We start from the raw sequence: 18,350 nt of genomic DNA, 5'->3' as shown, positions 1-18,350 counted from the left end.
AGGTGTGGGGTTTTAACTTAAAAGGCCTCAATGCAATCAGGAGTAGACCACCTATATTTAAATTGTAGATTAATGTTGTATTCTCCGATGTGTGACTTACACATCATGGCTTGTATCAAGCCACCTACACCAACAGAGCTATAGCGCCATACCGGCTAAACTCATAGTGTCGCACTGGCTAAACCCGAACACGACGCAACCTGGCATCATCCCCGTTTCGTAATTTCAAATATATATCAAATACTGAGAACTGGAGCCAAATCCTTCCATGTGTGGGCCAAAGGACGGCAATTATATCATGGCGACGACACTTCTACATCACAAAACAAAATAAAAAAACAAAGACTCCAGAGGGATGAGAGGAGAAGAAAGGGTGGTGGCCGACTCCCAAAGTGGGCAGCAGCTAGGGATTTTTCTTTAGAGTTTTCTCAGAGAGAAGCGATTAAATTTTCTCAAAAAAAACTACATTATCATTTTCAAGTTAATTAGTGCAGCTATTTTCTTCATTTTTTGTCCTGCATAACACATGGCCTTTAGCATTAAGTATGATGTTAATATTACAAGCATACAAGCAATAGTCTAAACTATAATGGGAGGGGAATTTCTCACACACATACACTATCAAGATGTCATGAGATTTCAAACCTGAGACCACTAATCTGTAAGTTAATGTCATTTTCTACCGGGTAAACCCTGTTAGCGTAGGAAGACTAACTTCTAAATCATAGTCTTGTAAGATGATACTGACTGATTGTAATTGACAAGTCATCGCATATATAGGTCTTATTTTCATATTATGGAAACAAATGCAGTTATCTTTTTATAATCGTTATAAGTATAGAGAGTAATTATCAAAATTTCTCTTGAAAGCAAAAATCAGAAAAGTACTTAGTACATATATGTAATACTTGATAATATATGCAAAATAAATGTTATAATAATTGGCTTTACCTGCTCAACATTGCACACCTACCAAATTCTTCAGAACACTTTTTCTCTGCGATCTGCCTCTTCTTCTCACTTGCATGTACGTGTACCCATCAGTCACCATGGCACCTCCTTAGTAAGTTTATTTTGTAAAAAGTTTGGGAGAGAAAGAAATGACCCTACTTTACTGGTCACTCTCTCTCTCTCACTCTCTCTCCAGGACCAGGTACTAGTAGTTGGTGTTGGTTCTTTATAGCTTTGTTGGCTGTTTTATATCTGTTGCAGGGATTCTGTAAAAAGTGGTCCTCACAAAATGTTAAGCAGATATTACACAAATGGAAAGAATTAGTATTCCAGTATAAATTGGTATGTGATATTTAAGATCATGACAGTTATTATTTTTTGGTGTCCACTTCATAATATAGTTTATGTAATTCCAATTATTGTTAATTATTTAGCTTCCACTGCAATTCGATAACTAGTAACCAAAGGCTAGAGTCGAGGTTTTAGGTCTTGGCCTATTCACAAACATACATCCTAGATATGGTGCCTTGAGCGGCTTAGTTTTGGGGTTCGGTGCTCAGGATCTGTGTATAGGTTAAACAAACTCAGGTAAGAGGTTTAGAGGTCAAGGTTGGTGTCTTGGTTCCCAGCATTTGACTTCGAGACTCATTTGTGAGGGTCTCCAAACATGTTTTTTTTCTTCTTCTGGATTTATGGTATCTTTGTTCTTAGAAACAAAATTAAAACTATTTTCTGATATGAAAAGATTTTGGGTCCTTAATTTTAAACTTTGGATCTTAATATGTAAAGCGTATATATGAGCATTTTTTAAGGTGTGATCCAGTAGAAATCCGTGTTTGATGTTTCCACACACTTTTTTCTTTTCTTTTTTTCTTCTTCTCTTGTACGACCTTCTTTTATCCCCCCATTTACCATTCGTTGCTCAAAATTAATGTCCCCCCTTTACAGCAGAAACGTACTTGTTTCTTGCATGTGTATGTGTGTGTGCCTGAGATTCATTCACACACAGAGGCTCAGCTTAAGTCAATGTTGTTGTAGAGGGTTTTAAGGGTTCTGATCAAAGCCTGTGACTCTGGATTTTCATGAGTTTAATCAGATATAGTAATTCAATGATATAATTTTCGCCAGTCTCTCTGGCTTCTCTCTCTGCCAGAAACCCAGTCTCTGCTTCATTCGTGCATGGCAGCATGCTCTTCACTCGCTTTGCAATTATTAATTTCCAGCCCCAACTCAACTGCCTCTGTCTTCTTTCATAATTCTATCTTTCTTTGCCATCCCACAACAAATCACTATCTCCCTATACCCTGCCCCTCTTCTCTCTCTTGGTCACACTCTTTTTCTTTCTGAAAAAATAAAAAGTTTAGAACGAACATCCACGACGAATCTTATAACCATACATGCATATCAAACATAACTTTATGGTAAACAAAAAATAAAAAATTCCCAAACCAAATGCAAATGAGCTAAGCCATCAGCTATCATGTTAACTTCCCAATAAATATGATGGGAAGCTTGAGATGGACACATATATACACAACTTTTTGGGTTTCGATATCTTGTAATTTCAATGGAAGTATCAAGCTCTTTGATTTTTGATGGATATTATTAGCACCAATCTCAAGGTGGACCACCACCAACTCAACGTGCCGTTAGAAACCCACATCTTCCCTAACCCTAATAACAACAATAACAGCAACCCTTCATTGGCATAAGCTTCTTCTTTGCCATTAAAGTCATGGTCATGGAGGACTTTGGGAGGGGGACCATGTGGGTTAAATGCAACTGCACCACTTATATCATGCCCCTTATAAAGTAGATAATTCATATCTGATGCGAACCCAAGCCTATTGCCCTTTTCCTTTGCCTCTTTGATGTGGCAACGTCGCATGCGACGTCTCATAACTCTAAAGGAGACATGTACATCTTTATTTGATATGAATGCATTCGCCGAAACCCTCTACAACCAGCTCTATGATTTTTGACCTGAAATGATGGGCTTATAGTCAATATTCTAAAGTTGGGCGAAATTTGAATGAAAATTATTTACACTTCTAAATCCAAGTAGTACTCTAGTCAATTCATAACTTGAAAGACTCGATCGAAATTCTATGATATAGTCAAGTATATGGTTAATCTTGATTGAATATGTACCACACAATTTCTATTAGAGTTTCTAAAAATATTTTGAATTTGAAAAACTCATCAAATGATCATTTGGTCTAGTCAATGATCATTTGCGCCTCTGTAGGTCCGCCAGTGTCCATCAGTGACTCCTTACATCAATTTTTTTCAACGGCCACTCTTAGAGGCATACAACATGTGACCACGAATGGGTCCAAATCTGATTATTGCCCACCAACAAATGGGTCACCATCCTGAGAAACCCTAATTCTCTTTAAGTAAATAACGCTACTGGCCTCGATTGGCTATAGGCTTGGTGTCTTCATATTATAATTGACATCTCTCTCTCTCTCTCTCTCTCTCTCTCTCTCTCTCTAGCAGCTGCGTTGTTGAATTGTCTGTTGTGGCACAATGAAGGAAAGGAAGCTAGAGAATGGAAGGGTCGCTATCTTGTTGTTCCTTATCTCTCTTTCCCATTAGGTGGCTGGAATGTGACATTGCCTGAGAACTCATATGTCTTGGGCCTCCCAACTTTGCTCTTTCACAATAACACCATCCATCCTTCTGCAACATTTGTGTTGCCATGTATGGACCAAATGGATAGATACTTAAAGCTGGTCATGTGTCCCTTTAACCAAGGCTTTGTTTGGATGCGACATTCGAATACATATTATGTTTATATACTTTTGTCATTATTTGTTGTTGAAATTTGATGCTTCCATTTTACAAAAAAAAATTATTCATTTGTGTGGGTGTTGTTCATTGTTCTATTAGATGTCAATTCAGATTTAAGTATTCAGGTGTCTATATATACATGTTCATGTGTTTCGTATTTCAGAATATGCAGCTTTAGGAATTTTGCCGACAATAAGAAAATTTCAAAAACTAAATAAATAGATAAATAAGATACTGGTTACTGTCTGAAAGCTATATGCATGATGTTTTAATGGCGACTTAAATTGAAAACTAATTAATTTTAGAGTCATATATAATAATGATCGACGAGAAGAATATAAAAAATAAATAGTTTGGATCATAATATTACATTGTAGATAGAATTTCCAGCATTAGCTTATATAGACACACTCAATGACTAAATTGGATAGATTAAAAATACAGAATTAAATCGGCGAATCAAATAAAATACAAGGATATAAAATTAATGATTACATTATTTAACCCTAAGTAATAGAACAGTCCAAGTACACCAAACATGTGTAATGAACAATTTCGACAAAATAATAGTGAAATTCATTTCTGGAGAAGACTTGAGGGTACAAATGTTACCAGGTAAAGTTATGTCTAATAATTTTACTGTACACGTGTACTAGCTAGCTATATAAGATACAGTTGGAGAAAGACAAGCAGACCAAATCAAAACACCGTTTTTTGGTAAAATATTTTAACTTTAACCCCAGTAACAAAGCACAGGTTTGGGTAAATTCGTAAACTTATTGTAGCTGTACGTATTGAATGGTTCTGCTTGTGGGTGTTAGATATGCATGTCCCCCGGGCACGTGTCGCGTGCCTATTAGTTTATAATCCAAAATTCCTGAGGTTGAGTGCAGAGGATTCGAGCTTGGGATGATGATGAAATATATGAAGATAGGAAAAGACCAGCAGACATTCCTATTTGCCCTTGGATCACATGTGACTTCCACATTCTAAGCTACAAAACCAAATTTAATTAATGTTTGGAAAGAGATATTTAATTTGGCTTGCAGAAGCAAACAGAAGGCAGGAATATAATGGCAATGCAAGTTGGGAATGAGAACATGAAAGCAGACGAGCCCCACCATATGCATTTCAATTTCTCTCTTACGGTGGGTTTCTGAAATGGTTAAAAGTGTATTTAACAATAAAAAACTCTTCAAACTGCATTTAGCAGAGAAATTTAAAAGGGCTTATGGGTCTTAATGAAGCACTTCCAAGTATGAAAGCACTTGGATTAATTTTTTTTCGACATTCTTATAAACAGAAGTGCTTCCTATAGAAACAGCCGAAAGTGAAATGCAACAATAATCACAAACAAAAAAAGGCAAGCCAATTGGGGCAGGACCATATATCAAACACATATATATAACATGCATATATGAGACTAAGTCTATGACCATGATGGATGATGGTGGGCTTTATTTTTTTTTATCCACTTGTAAGACCTTAACTGTCATTATAAGGATGGATGTTTGAACTCCTTGAATTAAAAGCTTGATGGGTATGATATCATTGTTGTCTGAGGCTTAGGAGGGGTTTGGACCACAAAAGGGCATCTTTTTCAGATGTTGCATTAACAATGTGGGGGCATCTTTTAATTATGTGATATCCTTGGTCCCTTTCCCTTTTGATTTATAAATTGATATGTCATGTTGTTTTTTGCTATGATTCCATAGGCTCGAGCACAGATATGATTGTGAATTGGAACCCTACATCTGCTCCCTGTCTAATTAATGAGGGTTAAATTGTGTTGTGAAATTTCATGTAAATTGAATTCACATATATATATTTCTCAAAACATGAAAATTTTGTTCGGCGCAGTTGTGGATTAAGTCAATAGGTCAAGACAACATGTTTGTCGCTTTACACCTAGTTTGATCATTCTCCTCATACTTTAGAGTAGTTAGAATTTGTAAAATTTAAAAAAATTAAAATTGCTTATATCTAATAAATTTCCTTATAAATGAATAAATCTGTGCCTATAGGATAGAAGTTGATGTTCCTTGCCATGATTTTGAAAAAATGATTCGAACGTGGGTGATAAGGTCTCAATTCAATTAGGATTGACCATTTTCAAAACAAAATGATATGGAAAAGAACATAAATTTGAATATGAAATTATTAAATTAAAATTGACTATTATTTAAATAGAGACTAATACTTGATTGTTATTTAACAAGATCGCAAAAATAACGCGACTTATTTTTCTAATGCAAATTTCTGATTATGGCATGATAAACATGTTTAACTAATATTGTACGTACACTACTACAAAAAACGAAATAGACGACAGGGATCTACCGTCGTTGTAATGCTTTGAAAAACTACGACGGCTTTTCACCGTCGTTGTTTATCTGTAAAGACGACGGTTTTTAAAGAAAATCATCGTTGTTTAGAGATAAAGATCGTTAATTATAGGAGGAAAGACGACGGTTTTATTAAAAACCGTCGTGGATTGTAGCTTAAGATGACGGTTTTTTATGAAAACCGTCGTGGATTGTAGGTTAAGACGACAATTGTTTTTAAAAACTGTCGTTAATTATCTATAAAGCCAACGGTTGGTTTATAAAAACCGTCATTAATTATCTGTAAAGACCATGATTTATTATGAAAATTGTCGTCTAATAAGTTCCCAAACTGCTACATTTTAGTTCTTTTTGATTTCATATGATGCTATACAACGATTTTAACTAGAAAACCAACCATAATGCTTTATTAATGAATATATACACTCAAACATAGTTTCTTTCATAAAACTTGAAGATTCAATAGTTATTATAGTTAACCAATCTTTATTCTACAACAAACATAACTCCTACCAATTAAATATAAATATTCAATTGATACATATGGTAATTAAGTAGTACAATCTTTTCCTAACAAGACCTACGTACTCCTAATCCAAGCCTTCCTCATCCAAACATACAAATGATGCACAATTGAAGTCTCCTCCATCATTCCTGTAAATAAATCAAAATGACAGAGAGAGAAAAAAAAAAGCTAAGATTATAAACATATAAAATTAGGTGGAAGAGAAATTTTACCATTGGACTATTTCCATAGAAAACTTGTAAAATGAGCATAAAAAAGACCATCAAGAACCTGCAAAAGGAAAAATATATAAATAAAATGAAGGTGAAAAGAGAAGGTAACAAATTTTCAACAACAAAAAAACATACGACTCACATAGAAAACCTGCAAAAGAAAAAGTTATAAATCTGCAAGCTTCCTCCTCATCTCCTGAGAACCAAATCAGAAAATCTAAAAAGAAACCAGAAATAATAAAAAAAAATATGTAAACAAACCAGACAAATCAAGAAAGACATAAAATCTGAAATCAAGGAGACAAAGAACATACTAGAAACACAAAGAGACTAATCCAGAATTCACTAGCAAGATATAGAAGAGTATTGAGAGATTAGGTGACTTTCAAATCAAACCTTTCAACCAGTTTTGATTCTCAAATACAGAATCTCCCTCTCCATCTTATGGATCTGCGAAGATCTCAATCTCTCAACTCCTTCATTGATATCGATTTTTTGATGATTTTGTAAAGAGTTTCATGAAGGTGTTTTAGAGAGCTCAGGAGGGTTTCAAGGAGGGAGAGATAAGGTTTTTAGAGACGGTGGAAAATCTGAAAATTTGTCGAGCGCGAATTCACTTAAGCGGCCTTTTTTTAGCGTGTTTTAAAAGACGACGCTTGTTAATGAGAGATAAGGTTTTCAAAGACGGGGGAAAAATTTGAAAATTTGTTGAGCGCTAATTCACTTAAGCGGCCTTTTTTAGCGTGTTTTAAAAGACGACGCTTTTTTTAAAAAAAGGGTCATCTTTACATATATTAGACGACAATTCTTTCAAAAAAACCGTCGTCTTTACATATAATAGAAGACCCTTTTTTAAAAAAACCGTCGTCTTTACATATAATAGACGACAGTTCTTTCAAAAAACGGTCGTCTTTATAAAAAAAAAGGCCACTTGATTTTCAAAAGACGACGCTTGTCACTAACAAGCGTCGTCTTTTAAAAATCAAGTGACCTTTTTTTTGTTCAGCGTGTTTTAAAAGACGACACTTGTAAGTGACAAGCGTTGTCTTTTAAAAATAATCTAACGCTAGTAGTGTATAAAATGATATATCATGACGGTTTTAAAAACACCGTCATCTTTTAAAACATAACGACGGTTTTAAGATGCATCGTCGTCTACTTTGTGTCGTGGTTGAACTATTTTGTAGTAGTGGTACATAATTTTTTTACTTTTTAATCATATAATTTTTTTCCTTGGTTTAGCGTGTGGATTTTCACTTTAACAAAAGGATTAATTACTCATCCACAACAAAGTCACGCTATTACAAACTCACCACAAATCGGTATCAAACTCTCACCTATATATGTGAGGTGAACCTAATACCTACACGTAACATGTATAATAGCCGGCATGTTGTTTATACGTATCAAGTTAATTAGAGTATATTGACTTGTACTTGGCATGAAACTGAATTTGAATACACATCACATACCCTTAAAAGAATTCGGAGCAATAAGTCCACACCAATTTAGATCTCTTAATTACCTAAGCTGTTAGAGTAAATGAAGTACAAAGTTAAAAAGTTTAGATCTCTTAATTACACGTACAATAATTCATAATTACACATGTTTGGTATGTACGTCTCAATACATTCATAATAAAGGAGAGAGAGAGAGAGAGAGAGAGAGAGAGAGAGAGAGAGAGAGAGGTTATTTATTTTCAAAAATTTCTACCTTGTTTGAGTTTGACATTAATTTGTCACAGCCATGGATGGAATCTGAATTTGGTAGTTGTAAGTTAACGGGGATCACATGATTAATGTTCCCCCTATTTACTTCAATCACCGGAAACTTGGTCCACATCTTTAAATTAAGATGTTGACATGAGAGAACATTTTCAACCATCTTTTCCCATTTATTTTCGTTTTAAATTAAGAAGTTGAAGCAAAAGGAAAAGAAAATGTGTAAGAAAGTGAAGTCAGTAATTAATGAAACTATAGACATCCATTGTAATATAATATATAGTTGGGTAATGCCACATTTTTCATCTCATCAATTTTCTTTTTTCTGAATCTTCCAAATTGTTTGCTGACTAGAATTTCATTTTATTTTTAAAGAAAAATAATAAATTGGATTCATAATTCAGGTATAAAGGTCGTTAACCGCCAGGGCCAATACAAATACAAATAACCGCATAAAACTACTCTTGAAGAAAGTTTTGATTAAAGTCTCTCCTGTTCTTGGAATTTAACATGGCAACTTGGCTTTTCTTTCATGTTTGCAGTTGTTGAATGGTGTACTTGTCTGAGCAACCCCACATGTAGATGAGAGAGAGAGAGAGAGAGATGAGAGAGAAGTTTTAAGTCCTCCATGCATTTAGTAGGCCATAGTACTTGGCTTAATTGATCATAACCAGAGCTAGGTCTCTGGCAATTAGTTCTGAATTCTCAAAGTGGTCCTAAAACATGTACTCTCTAGGTCTTGTGTTTTTACCTTCTTTTGCACCTCTTCCTTCACACATAAACCTGCTTGACTTTTCCTTCCAATGTTAAGTTAAGTTGTGTGGGGCCCTTGATGGCCACTGCCTCATACAAAAGCTGTCTTGCTTTGCTACCCAAATATATAACACACAAAAGTATCAAACATATTGAATCAAATAAAGTACTTGCCTCCTAATTTAGTTACCTATAAATAGCATTTGTGTTTCAGGACTCTTTTTCTTTGTTTCTCCAGAGATTTATTTGTTTACTTGAAAAAGGAAGGAACAATTGTGGCCAATTCAATTCGCACATTTTCATCTGCCACGTCTAATCTAAGACCTAATTCCTAATTCAATTCAATCACACGGGGAAGCTAAGGTCTGGTGGGTTCCTTGTTATTAATGTGTTGGATTGGGCAATTCCATCCATCATTATTAGCATTCTAGGGCATCCTAAGAAATTTGTACGACTAACTCTGTATATTTCCATTACAAATTTTAACTAATACATGAATTATTGGAGAAAACTGATCCTCATGAGAGAGAGAGAGAGAGAGATGGTGCTGGGGTGGTTGCCGGCAGGCGGCGGTGAGAGGCTGGGCCGGGAGGATATAAGGTGGGTGCCGTGTGTGAGTTGTTTTTAAGGGGAAAATTGTCTTTTCACTTTTTATTTGCTGATTGGGCTTAGAATTTTCTTGGGTTTGTTTGAATATAGGCTCTCTTCTCTTACTCATTCTTCATGTAGTGTCACTATATCAAACAATTTGATCAAGCACAAACAAGCTATGTTTGAAAAAATCCACACGCTCAGCTGGATATTATTTCATACCCAGTAAAAAATGAAACTATTCAGTATATTACCAGAAAATGCATCACAGAATAAACAAGGAAAAAGAACACTTAAAACCATGCACATGTTTTTTCTTTTCTGGCATAAAACACAGAAGAAATAAAGTACAAGATATTCATCCTTTATCCCATTTAAGGGTTGTAAATCTCGGATACCTGATATGTGGTACTTGCAAAAAGGAGTTCTGAATACTTATACATCTCTAACGCACTTCGTAATTATGGCATTATTCTGTTGTCCTAGGCATACTATGAGGAAATTCAAGCAGCAATGGATGAGTTTCTCTCGTTGAGAAAGCGGTAGTACTTGTCGTGATCTGATGTGTCTCTGAATCCAGGAATGAAATCTGAAAAGAATCTAAGGACTGCAGCTAAATGTTGCAAGTCATTGGAGGTAAATGCAGACTCGAGAAACAATGAAGGTCGTATGGTACTGACCTGAAATTTTTACAATACAGTGTTAGGCATTCTGAAATAGTGAGAAAATTAATACCTTCTCTTTCAACATAATATCGTCAGGAAAAGAATTTGGCACAGAAAGAATTTGGTCAAAGAATTGCTAAATAGATAAACACATCCTAAAGCAAAATCATTGAAAGATGCAATAAGTGAAAAATAAAAGGAAAAAAGGGTATGGAGTGCGGAAAATGAAGCAGCAATGTCGATAACATCTTCATATATTTTCAAGAAAGCATATCAGCTTTCTACTGGTCCAAATAAGGGAAACTTTGTGGCATCAATCACTAAACACAGCATAATAGGTTTAGAAGTCTCCGCCGCATGAGGCTGAGCTAGGGAGTGGACAGAAAACATAGCAAGAGCCAGCAAAAATAAAGTGAAATGCAAAAACCAACAGAAAATGTACGGCAATTAGAGTGATAATATATACATAAATCCTTTCTTTCCTCGGATTCCAAGGTAGGAATTACCTTGTACTTCCGTGCATAGCGTAATGCTTCAAGGTAATATCCATCTTGCACTAGTAACAGTACATAGTCATGATGTAAAGAAAGCTGCCTCAGCATATCTAAACCCAACTTCCTTGTTAGGGAGTGCTGACGGCCAGACTCTAGGAGTTGCATTGCTACTTCTTTAGAAGGTTCAAGAATCTGTTATGAAACAGTTTTCACCGTGAACATCAGATCAAGCATAAACAGCACACTGTTGCAACTTGCAAGCACACGTTTCTAATAGGCATGTGTTCAGATACCTTGTTTAAGACAAACTGCCCAAGTTCTGCATATCGCTCACTGCGTGACAGTAATTGTATGGTCAGGACATAGAGATTAGGATGGACTTCAACCTTTTCCAAATTAGCGCTGCAAAATAATAACAAATTAATAAAATTAAGAACTATGATCATTCCCTAATTCTTTCAAATATGAAGTACTTAATTTCACACCCATCACAGGAAAACTAATATTTTGGAGACATTTTTAAAGCCGGTTTTGGTCCAGGTAAGCTAGCACATCAGGCTGAACCAAGCCAGCAAATCAGAGCTTGATATCAACCTGGTTCTTAAGGCATTAATGTTTTCTTATCTTTTTTTTCTATAATATTTTGAAGTTATTCCTACACTTTTGTAAATTTATAACCTATGAAGTTGAACAAGTTTTAATTATTAATAGAAGTATCCGGGAAAATACTTGACAAACTGATGTGCGACCACGAGGGAAAAGAGAATAAAGAGAAAGTGAAAAAGAGTTGAAGAAAGTGGACGGAAGAGAAGAGGAGCTAAAAGATGAAGAACAAGAGGGATGAAACTATGGTTTCAATATCCAATAATAAAGTCTGCCAAAAGAGTAGTAATAGTTAAAGAATAAATCCACCTCAAGCCAGGGGGAAAAAAGAAAGAAAGAAATGGTCTTCTTAGGATCTTCATTATCCATTAAAAACTTTTTATACATATTTATATGATGTGTGCCTTTCCAGGCCATTTTACAGTTATACAACATCAACCTGTTTCAGAAACAATCAACCAACTGGTTAAACACCAGGTGGAGTACAATCAAATGCGAGTTACACATATTAACTGATACAATAACCTAGGTTAACATGCTACGTGCTTGCTCAGATACAAGGGCAAGATTGTGCAAATTCATGATTAGCCTTGCTAAAAGTGTATATGACAGAGAATAAATACCCAGCATGACTTTGCATTCAAGGCCCTGATCATTTAAAGGTTCATAAATATACGCCATACCTGCGAAGAAACTCAACAATGATGGCAACCAAGTAAGAAGGTTCTCCAATCATCTCTTCCTCAACAGGAGCAAACACAAAACTGTACATTTCATCAGATGAAATTACTGGAGAGGTAGGTTGGGACTCTTGCTGCTCCAAAACATTAGCATCCAATGGGCTGTTGCCCGATCTGAGAGATGAAGACCGAACTTCACCACCAGAAGTTTCAGCACCCGTTAACTTCCCCCTGGCCAATTTACCATCAAACAATTGAACGTTATTTGAAGTGATCTTTAGGGTTTCAAAGCTTGCATTATCCTCAGAGTCGGAATCTGAAAAGTTTAAAAATCTATTCGGCGATTCACTGTCCACTCCAGCTGCAGATTCATGTTTAATGGATTTTCCAACTGCATCCACTCTACTTGCAGATACATCAGCACTGGACCTAGGGCCACTCATCTGTGGCACAATAGAAGGTGATGTTTTCCCAGACTTCATTCCCTTAATATAGGTCCCTGTCTTAACAGAGTGGGAGTAGGAGGAAACTAAAACATCTATTGCCCGGGAAACCGTAGACACAGGTCTCCGTTCTAGAATAACAGTACGCGCTATTGACAAGCACAATTGTTTAGCCTGAAAAGGAAATGGAATAAAGTTATTGCCAATAGTCATTAAGCAGTTCAGCCTCAAGAAAGGCAATGCAGCACCACAAGAACACGAAACCACTCCACTAGACATTACAGATCATAAAGGTTTAACTGCATCCTAGATAGGAAAATGGTTTTGCAATAATGAGCGACCCAAAAAAGATACTAAAAAAAATCATATAATTGCATGCTTTAAGCAGTTGTCCCTTACAAAAAAAGAAAGAAAAATCAAGTAAATAATGAGCATACCAAGAAACAAATAATAAATTCTACCTTATTGGCTTCCAACTTCCGCCGCTGCAAGAATTCAAGTACTGATGGTACTTCTGAGCTACTGGCAGAAATTGCCTACAGGAAGAGAGAAAGAAGGATTATGCAAGAAAAGATTTACTTTTCTTATTCACAATTAATGCCAGAAGAACAATCATATTAACAAATTACGCAAAAGAAAATGAAATGGCTTGCCTCCAAATCTAAATGAATCTTCCACAAAAGTTGATTAGCAACATCACATATGAGGTCAGGAACAAGAAAACTCCAGTCATCTCCGTAGACGATTGCTTCATGGTCACTCATAACATTAACTTCTGAACTTCCAGTATCTTCCCTATTTGGTCGCAGGGAAGAAGAATTGGACCTGGGGAAACCCCTGAATAGTAGAGGAAGTGGGGCCGATATGGGTGCCCGAGAGTCTGCAAATATATCATAAAGTATAACAACCTTCGCATCCACTTGATGCACAAGCAGTACATTATCAACCACACTCACAGCAACCTTGCTTGAATAAATTGGCAAAGAACCCTGCAAAGTATATACAAACATCATTTGCGTAGAATAAGTATACACCAGAGTAAATGTGAATAGCGCCCGCATGAAGCCCACATAAATGCACTGAAACTGTAGTGATCACATGAAGCCATGATTTACTCATAAAACCACCAAAACTCTCTCTCACAAACATCAATCGCCCCATATTTTACTGGAGTTAACTCCAATAACCCAACAATGAGATCCAAAATTACCAAGAAAAATCTTTTCAAATCCATCAATCCAAGAGCTATAGGCCCCTTTATTTATTTATGCTGATAGTTGAGAAGTGTGAGTAAAAAAATATATATTGACAAGGAGGCCAACCCCAAGTATACAAGAAAAGCCAAAACACAAAGATAACCAATGGGAAATAATATAAAGCAGGATTTTTTAGGATTGACAGTCTACACTCATGTAATTTGTCTCTTCATCATATTAAATTCGTATCCATGCATGTTCCTCAAGTAATTTAGTCATGCAAGCATCCTTAATTTAAATACCAATAAAATAGACACTAAAATACTTATCAAGAAAAAACAAAATGGAAAAGGTCCAAGATATATTGGAGTATCTGAGATGTATCAGTACAATATGAATTAAGACCCTCAGATAACATATCCATGCTACATAGCCTGTGGCCAATTGGTTGACATTTCTGTTAAGATTTCAGGGAAACGGACCAGTGGCCCACTACTACCAACACCAATTTTGTTCCCAACTTAACCACCTGCAAAGCCCAGCAGGTGTGGGTTTTTATCACAAAAGACCTCTGTGTTATTAGTAGTGGAACCACTCACTTAAAAATTGTATTTTATTTTGTCAAGTTTCTAATGTTTTTACATTCTTCAACAATTTCAACTTATGGTGGATCAAAAGATTCTAATAGACAGTTTGATCACAAAATTTACCTGTTGTACAACCACATCACGGTAAAACCTATAAGAATGGAGGAGCATTGCAATCCTATCAACTTGCAGGCAGTATATTCTACCATAGCTGAACAATGAAAGACAATATATAAGCCTTGATTCTGGTTGGCAAATTAAATCTAGCAAAAAGAAAACTACGACAGGAACCTACACAGTGGCTATAAAAACATCTTCAGCAGCAAGGACAGGTTTATTGTTAGCCTCGGATTTAGCCATTGCCATCTCAAACTTTGGCAGACGAATAATCCCTGCAGATGAGAGCTACCCAGACGAAGTAGCAAATCTGTCAAGACTAAAATAATAGAGCGCACTGAATGGCATACAAGCAAATATATCAATAATCATGTTAAGCAAAATAATTATATCATGACTGCAAAATAATTATATCAGAACTACAAGAGAAGCCACACTAGCAGATGTTTCAAGCAGAAAGAATCAAACATTCTGTTCCAGAAACTATGAAATGATATTTAGTTCAACCTATAAAATACTTTTCAGCAATGCAAAGCACAGAGGAAAATATTCATAATGACCATATCAATTGCTTGCACATAATTGTATGAACTACAAGGGCATCAAAAAGATTGTAACAGTCTATAATCACTGCTGTATTTTGCATTAAGAAAGTAAACATTGCAAGTTGATGAGTGATAACTATGAAAAGCAATTCAACTTCCTAAAATCATATAGTCCAAAAAAGAAAACAAAAAAGGAAATTCTTCCACTTTTCTTTAACAACGGAAAAAAATTAATGAGTACTTTCCTGTGTATTACAAGAGCAATAGTTCATAGAAGTAATTTACAGCAAAACAGCAAACTGAAAGGCTTCAAAAAGAAAAACATTAACATAATGAGTGTTACACATACCTGAAAACCATTGAAGATTTTGCACTGCATTCCTGAAGCAAGAAGAACCAAGCGACTTTCATGTGTGTAAACATACCAACTCACATGTAATTTCCTCGTCTCGACTAATTGAAGTGATCTTGACTCAGAATTGTAAGCAAACAAGTCCAGCCCACTGAGATTGAACTCCATTTTAGCAAAATGAAAGAAAGGCAAAACCTTGGCGCAAAAGAATGTGGTTGAAACAAAGAGAAGAGTAACAAAAAATGTTATTGTAAAGATTTTGAAACTTTTCACAAAACATGCTCGGATATCCTATCCCTCTAAACTCAAGCTTTAGTACAACATCAGATCCCACACCCCGCCCTCCGCCTAAAAATCCTTTGCATGGGGCCACAACAAAGACAAAGCTTCCTAACTATGTAACAAAATGGAGCGCATTCTACCCCACAATGAGGGCATGCTTTGAGTTTGAAAAAAGAAATTGTATCCAAATAACCTCTCAATAAAGAGTCATTTAAAAATTAAAAAAACCCCAGAAATGACCCAATTGTAATCTCTTTAAGGCCACTGCCGCTTGGTTAATAATGCTACTTGAAAAGTAACAGTTTAACTTCTCATGAACAGACCTCCTTTATCATGTGACACAAGTGGAGAGAAGACTGGCCATAACAATAACCTGCTCTCTCTGCTTGCATCAAAACAATCCTTCACCTCCAAACTATCAGAGCCCACTTACCCAGTGTTGGTCCTACTTAACACAGGATCCTAGGAGAAGAGGTCCAGATATGATCCTACCCGTCAACCTTTTAGTGGCCCTCAATAATTTGTCAATTTAGAAAGATTAGGGTTGCCTATCATGTATGTATATATATATATATATCATTACTTTCCTCTTTATGCATGAAGCTTCCTAGACTTACTGCAGATATCAGCACCACAAGAGAAGTACATTTTGGTAACAGCACCCAATCTGTTTTAAATGGTTCCTATGTGCTTAACAGAAAGAATTGCATCCCTGGACGTCTATATATAAGTGGTCTTTAACTAGTTTACTTGTCCTCACAACTGGGTAAACTACTAAGGTATGATCGATCTGCACGACATGATCATGACAAAAATTCTTGTGATGGCTGAAGCAGAACCAAAACCATGAATTACCATCCAGTCATCAGGATACTATAATTTTCTCTCAAATAATATATGCCGATTTGATAGATCAATGATCCAAGTTCAAGTGAACAGATGGATAAGACTATGTTGCACATCTATGGATGCAGGGTGCAACCAATACGGTGATACAGGAAATTTACAAAAACTAGGATACATATATGGCAACAATATGCCAATGAAATATCCTATATTATATTTTATATATGTTTTTAAAGAAGATATACGAATCACATAAATTGATTCCTTTTTCATGCATAGCGTTAATGTTTCATCAATTACCAAATACAAAATAAATAAAACAGAAAATCCAGCATTGTAGACAAAAATTGCAAAATAACTCATTCCCGTATCTTGGCTGTATCCTGACCGAATACTATGTATATCGGTTGCCTATCCTTGCCGTATCCATATTTCAAAGCCGCCAATGTTAAGCAATACGCATTTGGAGTATTTGATATGCATGCAGCCGTGCAGGGGTGCATCCATATCTGACAGTCCATATCTAAATTTTTGGGAATATCTGTGGTTCATACAGTATGATGGCAAACTAAGCCCTTTTACATGTTTAATTTTTTTGCTACAAATCCAACTAAAAACTAAATAGATACAGGATATACAAATGAATACACAATTCAAGTAATATAATTCATTCTGTAATATTCATATAAAACATGTGGAAAAACATATCCTTACCTGGTCTTTACAAATACAATATCACACATTGGACAATCTGTCCAAAAAAATCCCAGTATGCTCTCTGACTCTGACCTGCACCTCTGACTAAAAGTTTCCCCACTTCCTCTATCCCAAAACTGTATCTCATGATCAGATCTTTGGACTGCTATAAACTTTGCATCTAACGAATATCGAACGGATAAGATGGGCCCTTCACTAATTGAATCAGAGGTAGGAGTAACCACAGGATCAAAAGGAACAGTTTTCCAACAGAAGACCTATATAAGAACAAAAACGGAAAAAACACCATTCAGATCTAATTGGTATGGAAAACTTAAAGAGTTGGAAACATTCAAGTACAAATATCATATTACCTGATCTGATGTTGGGGAAAGCAGCAGCTTATTGCCATCATCATAAAATAAACCCCTTGATCCAGCTACGCTGCATCTTAGGGGCAGATATGGAATATAAACATGTGAAAGAGCACCAGACCCACTCAAACCAATACTAGACTGTGAACTTGATGCTTTTCCAGACATCTTGATTTTCAGACCTTTGAAGAGTTATTGCAGGGTTTAGCAAGTACCGCTGCTGATAATCCTAAACCAGCCTCAACGCTATAAAACAAAAAAAATAATAAGTATAAATATAGACGAAGAAAGACATGAAGAACAGATACTCTAAAGGATCATATTAGTGGAACAGTAAGAAAGTTAACAAGACTTTTCTAGATAAATGAAGAACCTTTTTTAGAACACTTCCAACTACCGTGTCCAAGCACTGAAGAATCAAGCTTGGCAGTTCAAGCCTTTCCTCGCAGCTATTTAGAAGCAAAAAAGCAGACTCAAAAGCAATTTTCCAAGAACATGACAAATACAAAGCTGCCATACACTGACATATCTGTCATTAATTATGAAATCGTACCACGTTTTGCATGCAACTCTTT

The 18,350-nt window shown here is 35.6% G+C and overlaps 1 protein-coding gene across 1 annotated transcript; it reads right to left on the bottom strand.

The window, feature by feature from the left end:
- Positions 1–10,182: 10,182 nt before the first annotated feature.
- Positions 10,183–18,224, bottom strand: LOC110755854 (C18orf8). Its single transcript, XM_021957143.2, has 12 exons — positions 18,149–18,224; positions 17,776–18,021; positions 17,420–17,679; positions 15,575–15,728; positions 14,859–14,968; positions 14,687–14,774; positions 13,434–13,769; positions 13,242–13,316; positions 12,341–12,954; positions 11,348–11,456; positions 11,067–11,246; positions 10,183–10,575 (listed from the first exon to the last, which is right to left on the bottom strand). The coding sequence occupies exons 2-12, from the start codon at positions 17,941–17,943 to the stop codon at positions 10,399–10,401; spliced, it is 2,271 nt and encodes a 756-aa protein (XP_021812835.2). The 5' UTR covers positions 17,944–18,021; positions 18,149–18,224; the 3' UTR covers positions 10,183–10,398.
- Positions 18,225–18,350: the final 126 nt, after the last annotated feature.

This window comes from Prunus avium, chromosome 7, assembly GCF_965620075.1.
Source record: "Prunus avium chromosome 7, drPruAviu1.hap1.1, whole genome shotgun sequence".
Taxonomy (NCBI): domain Eukaryota; kingdom Viridiplantae; phylum Streptophyta; class Magnoliopsida; order Rosales; family Rosaceae; genus Prunus; species Prunus avium.
The sequence above is the reverse complement of the archived record's forward strand: the minus strand, read 5'-3'. Positions and strand labels throughout refer to the sequence as shown.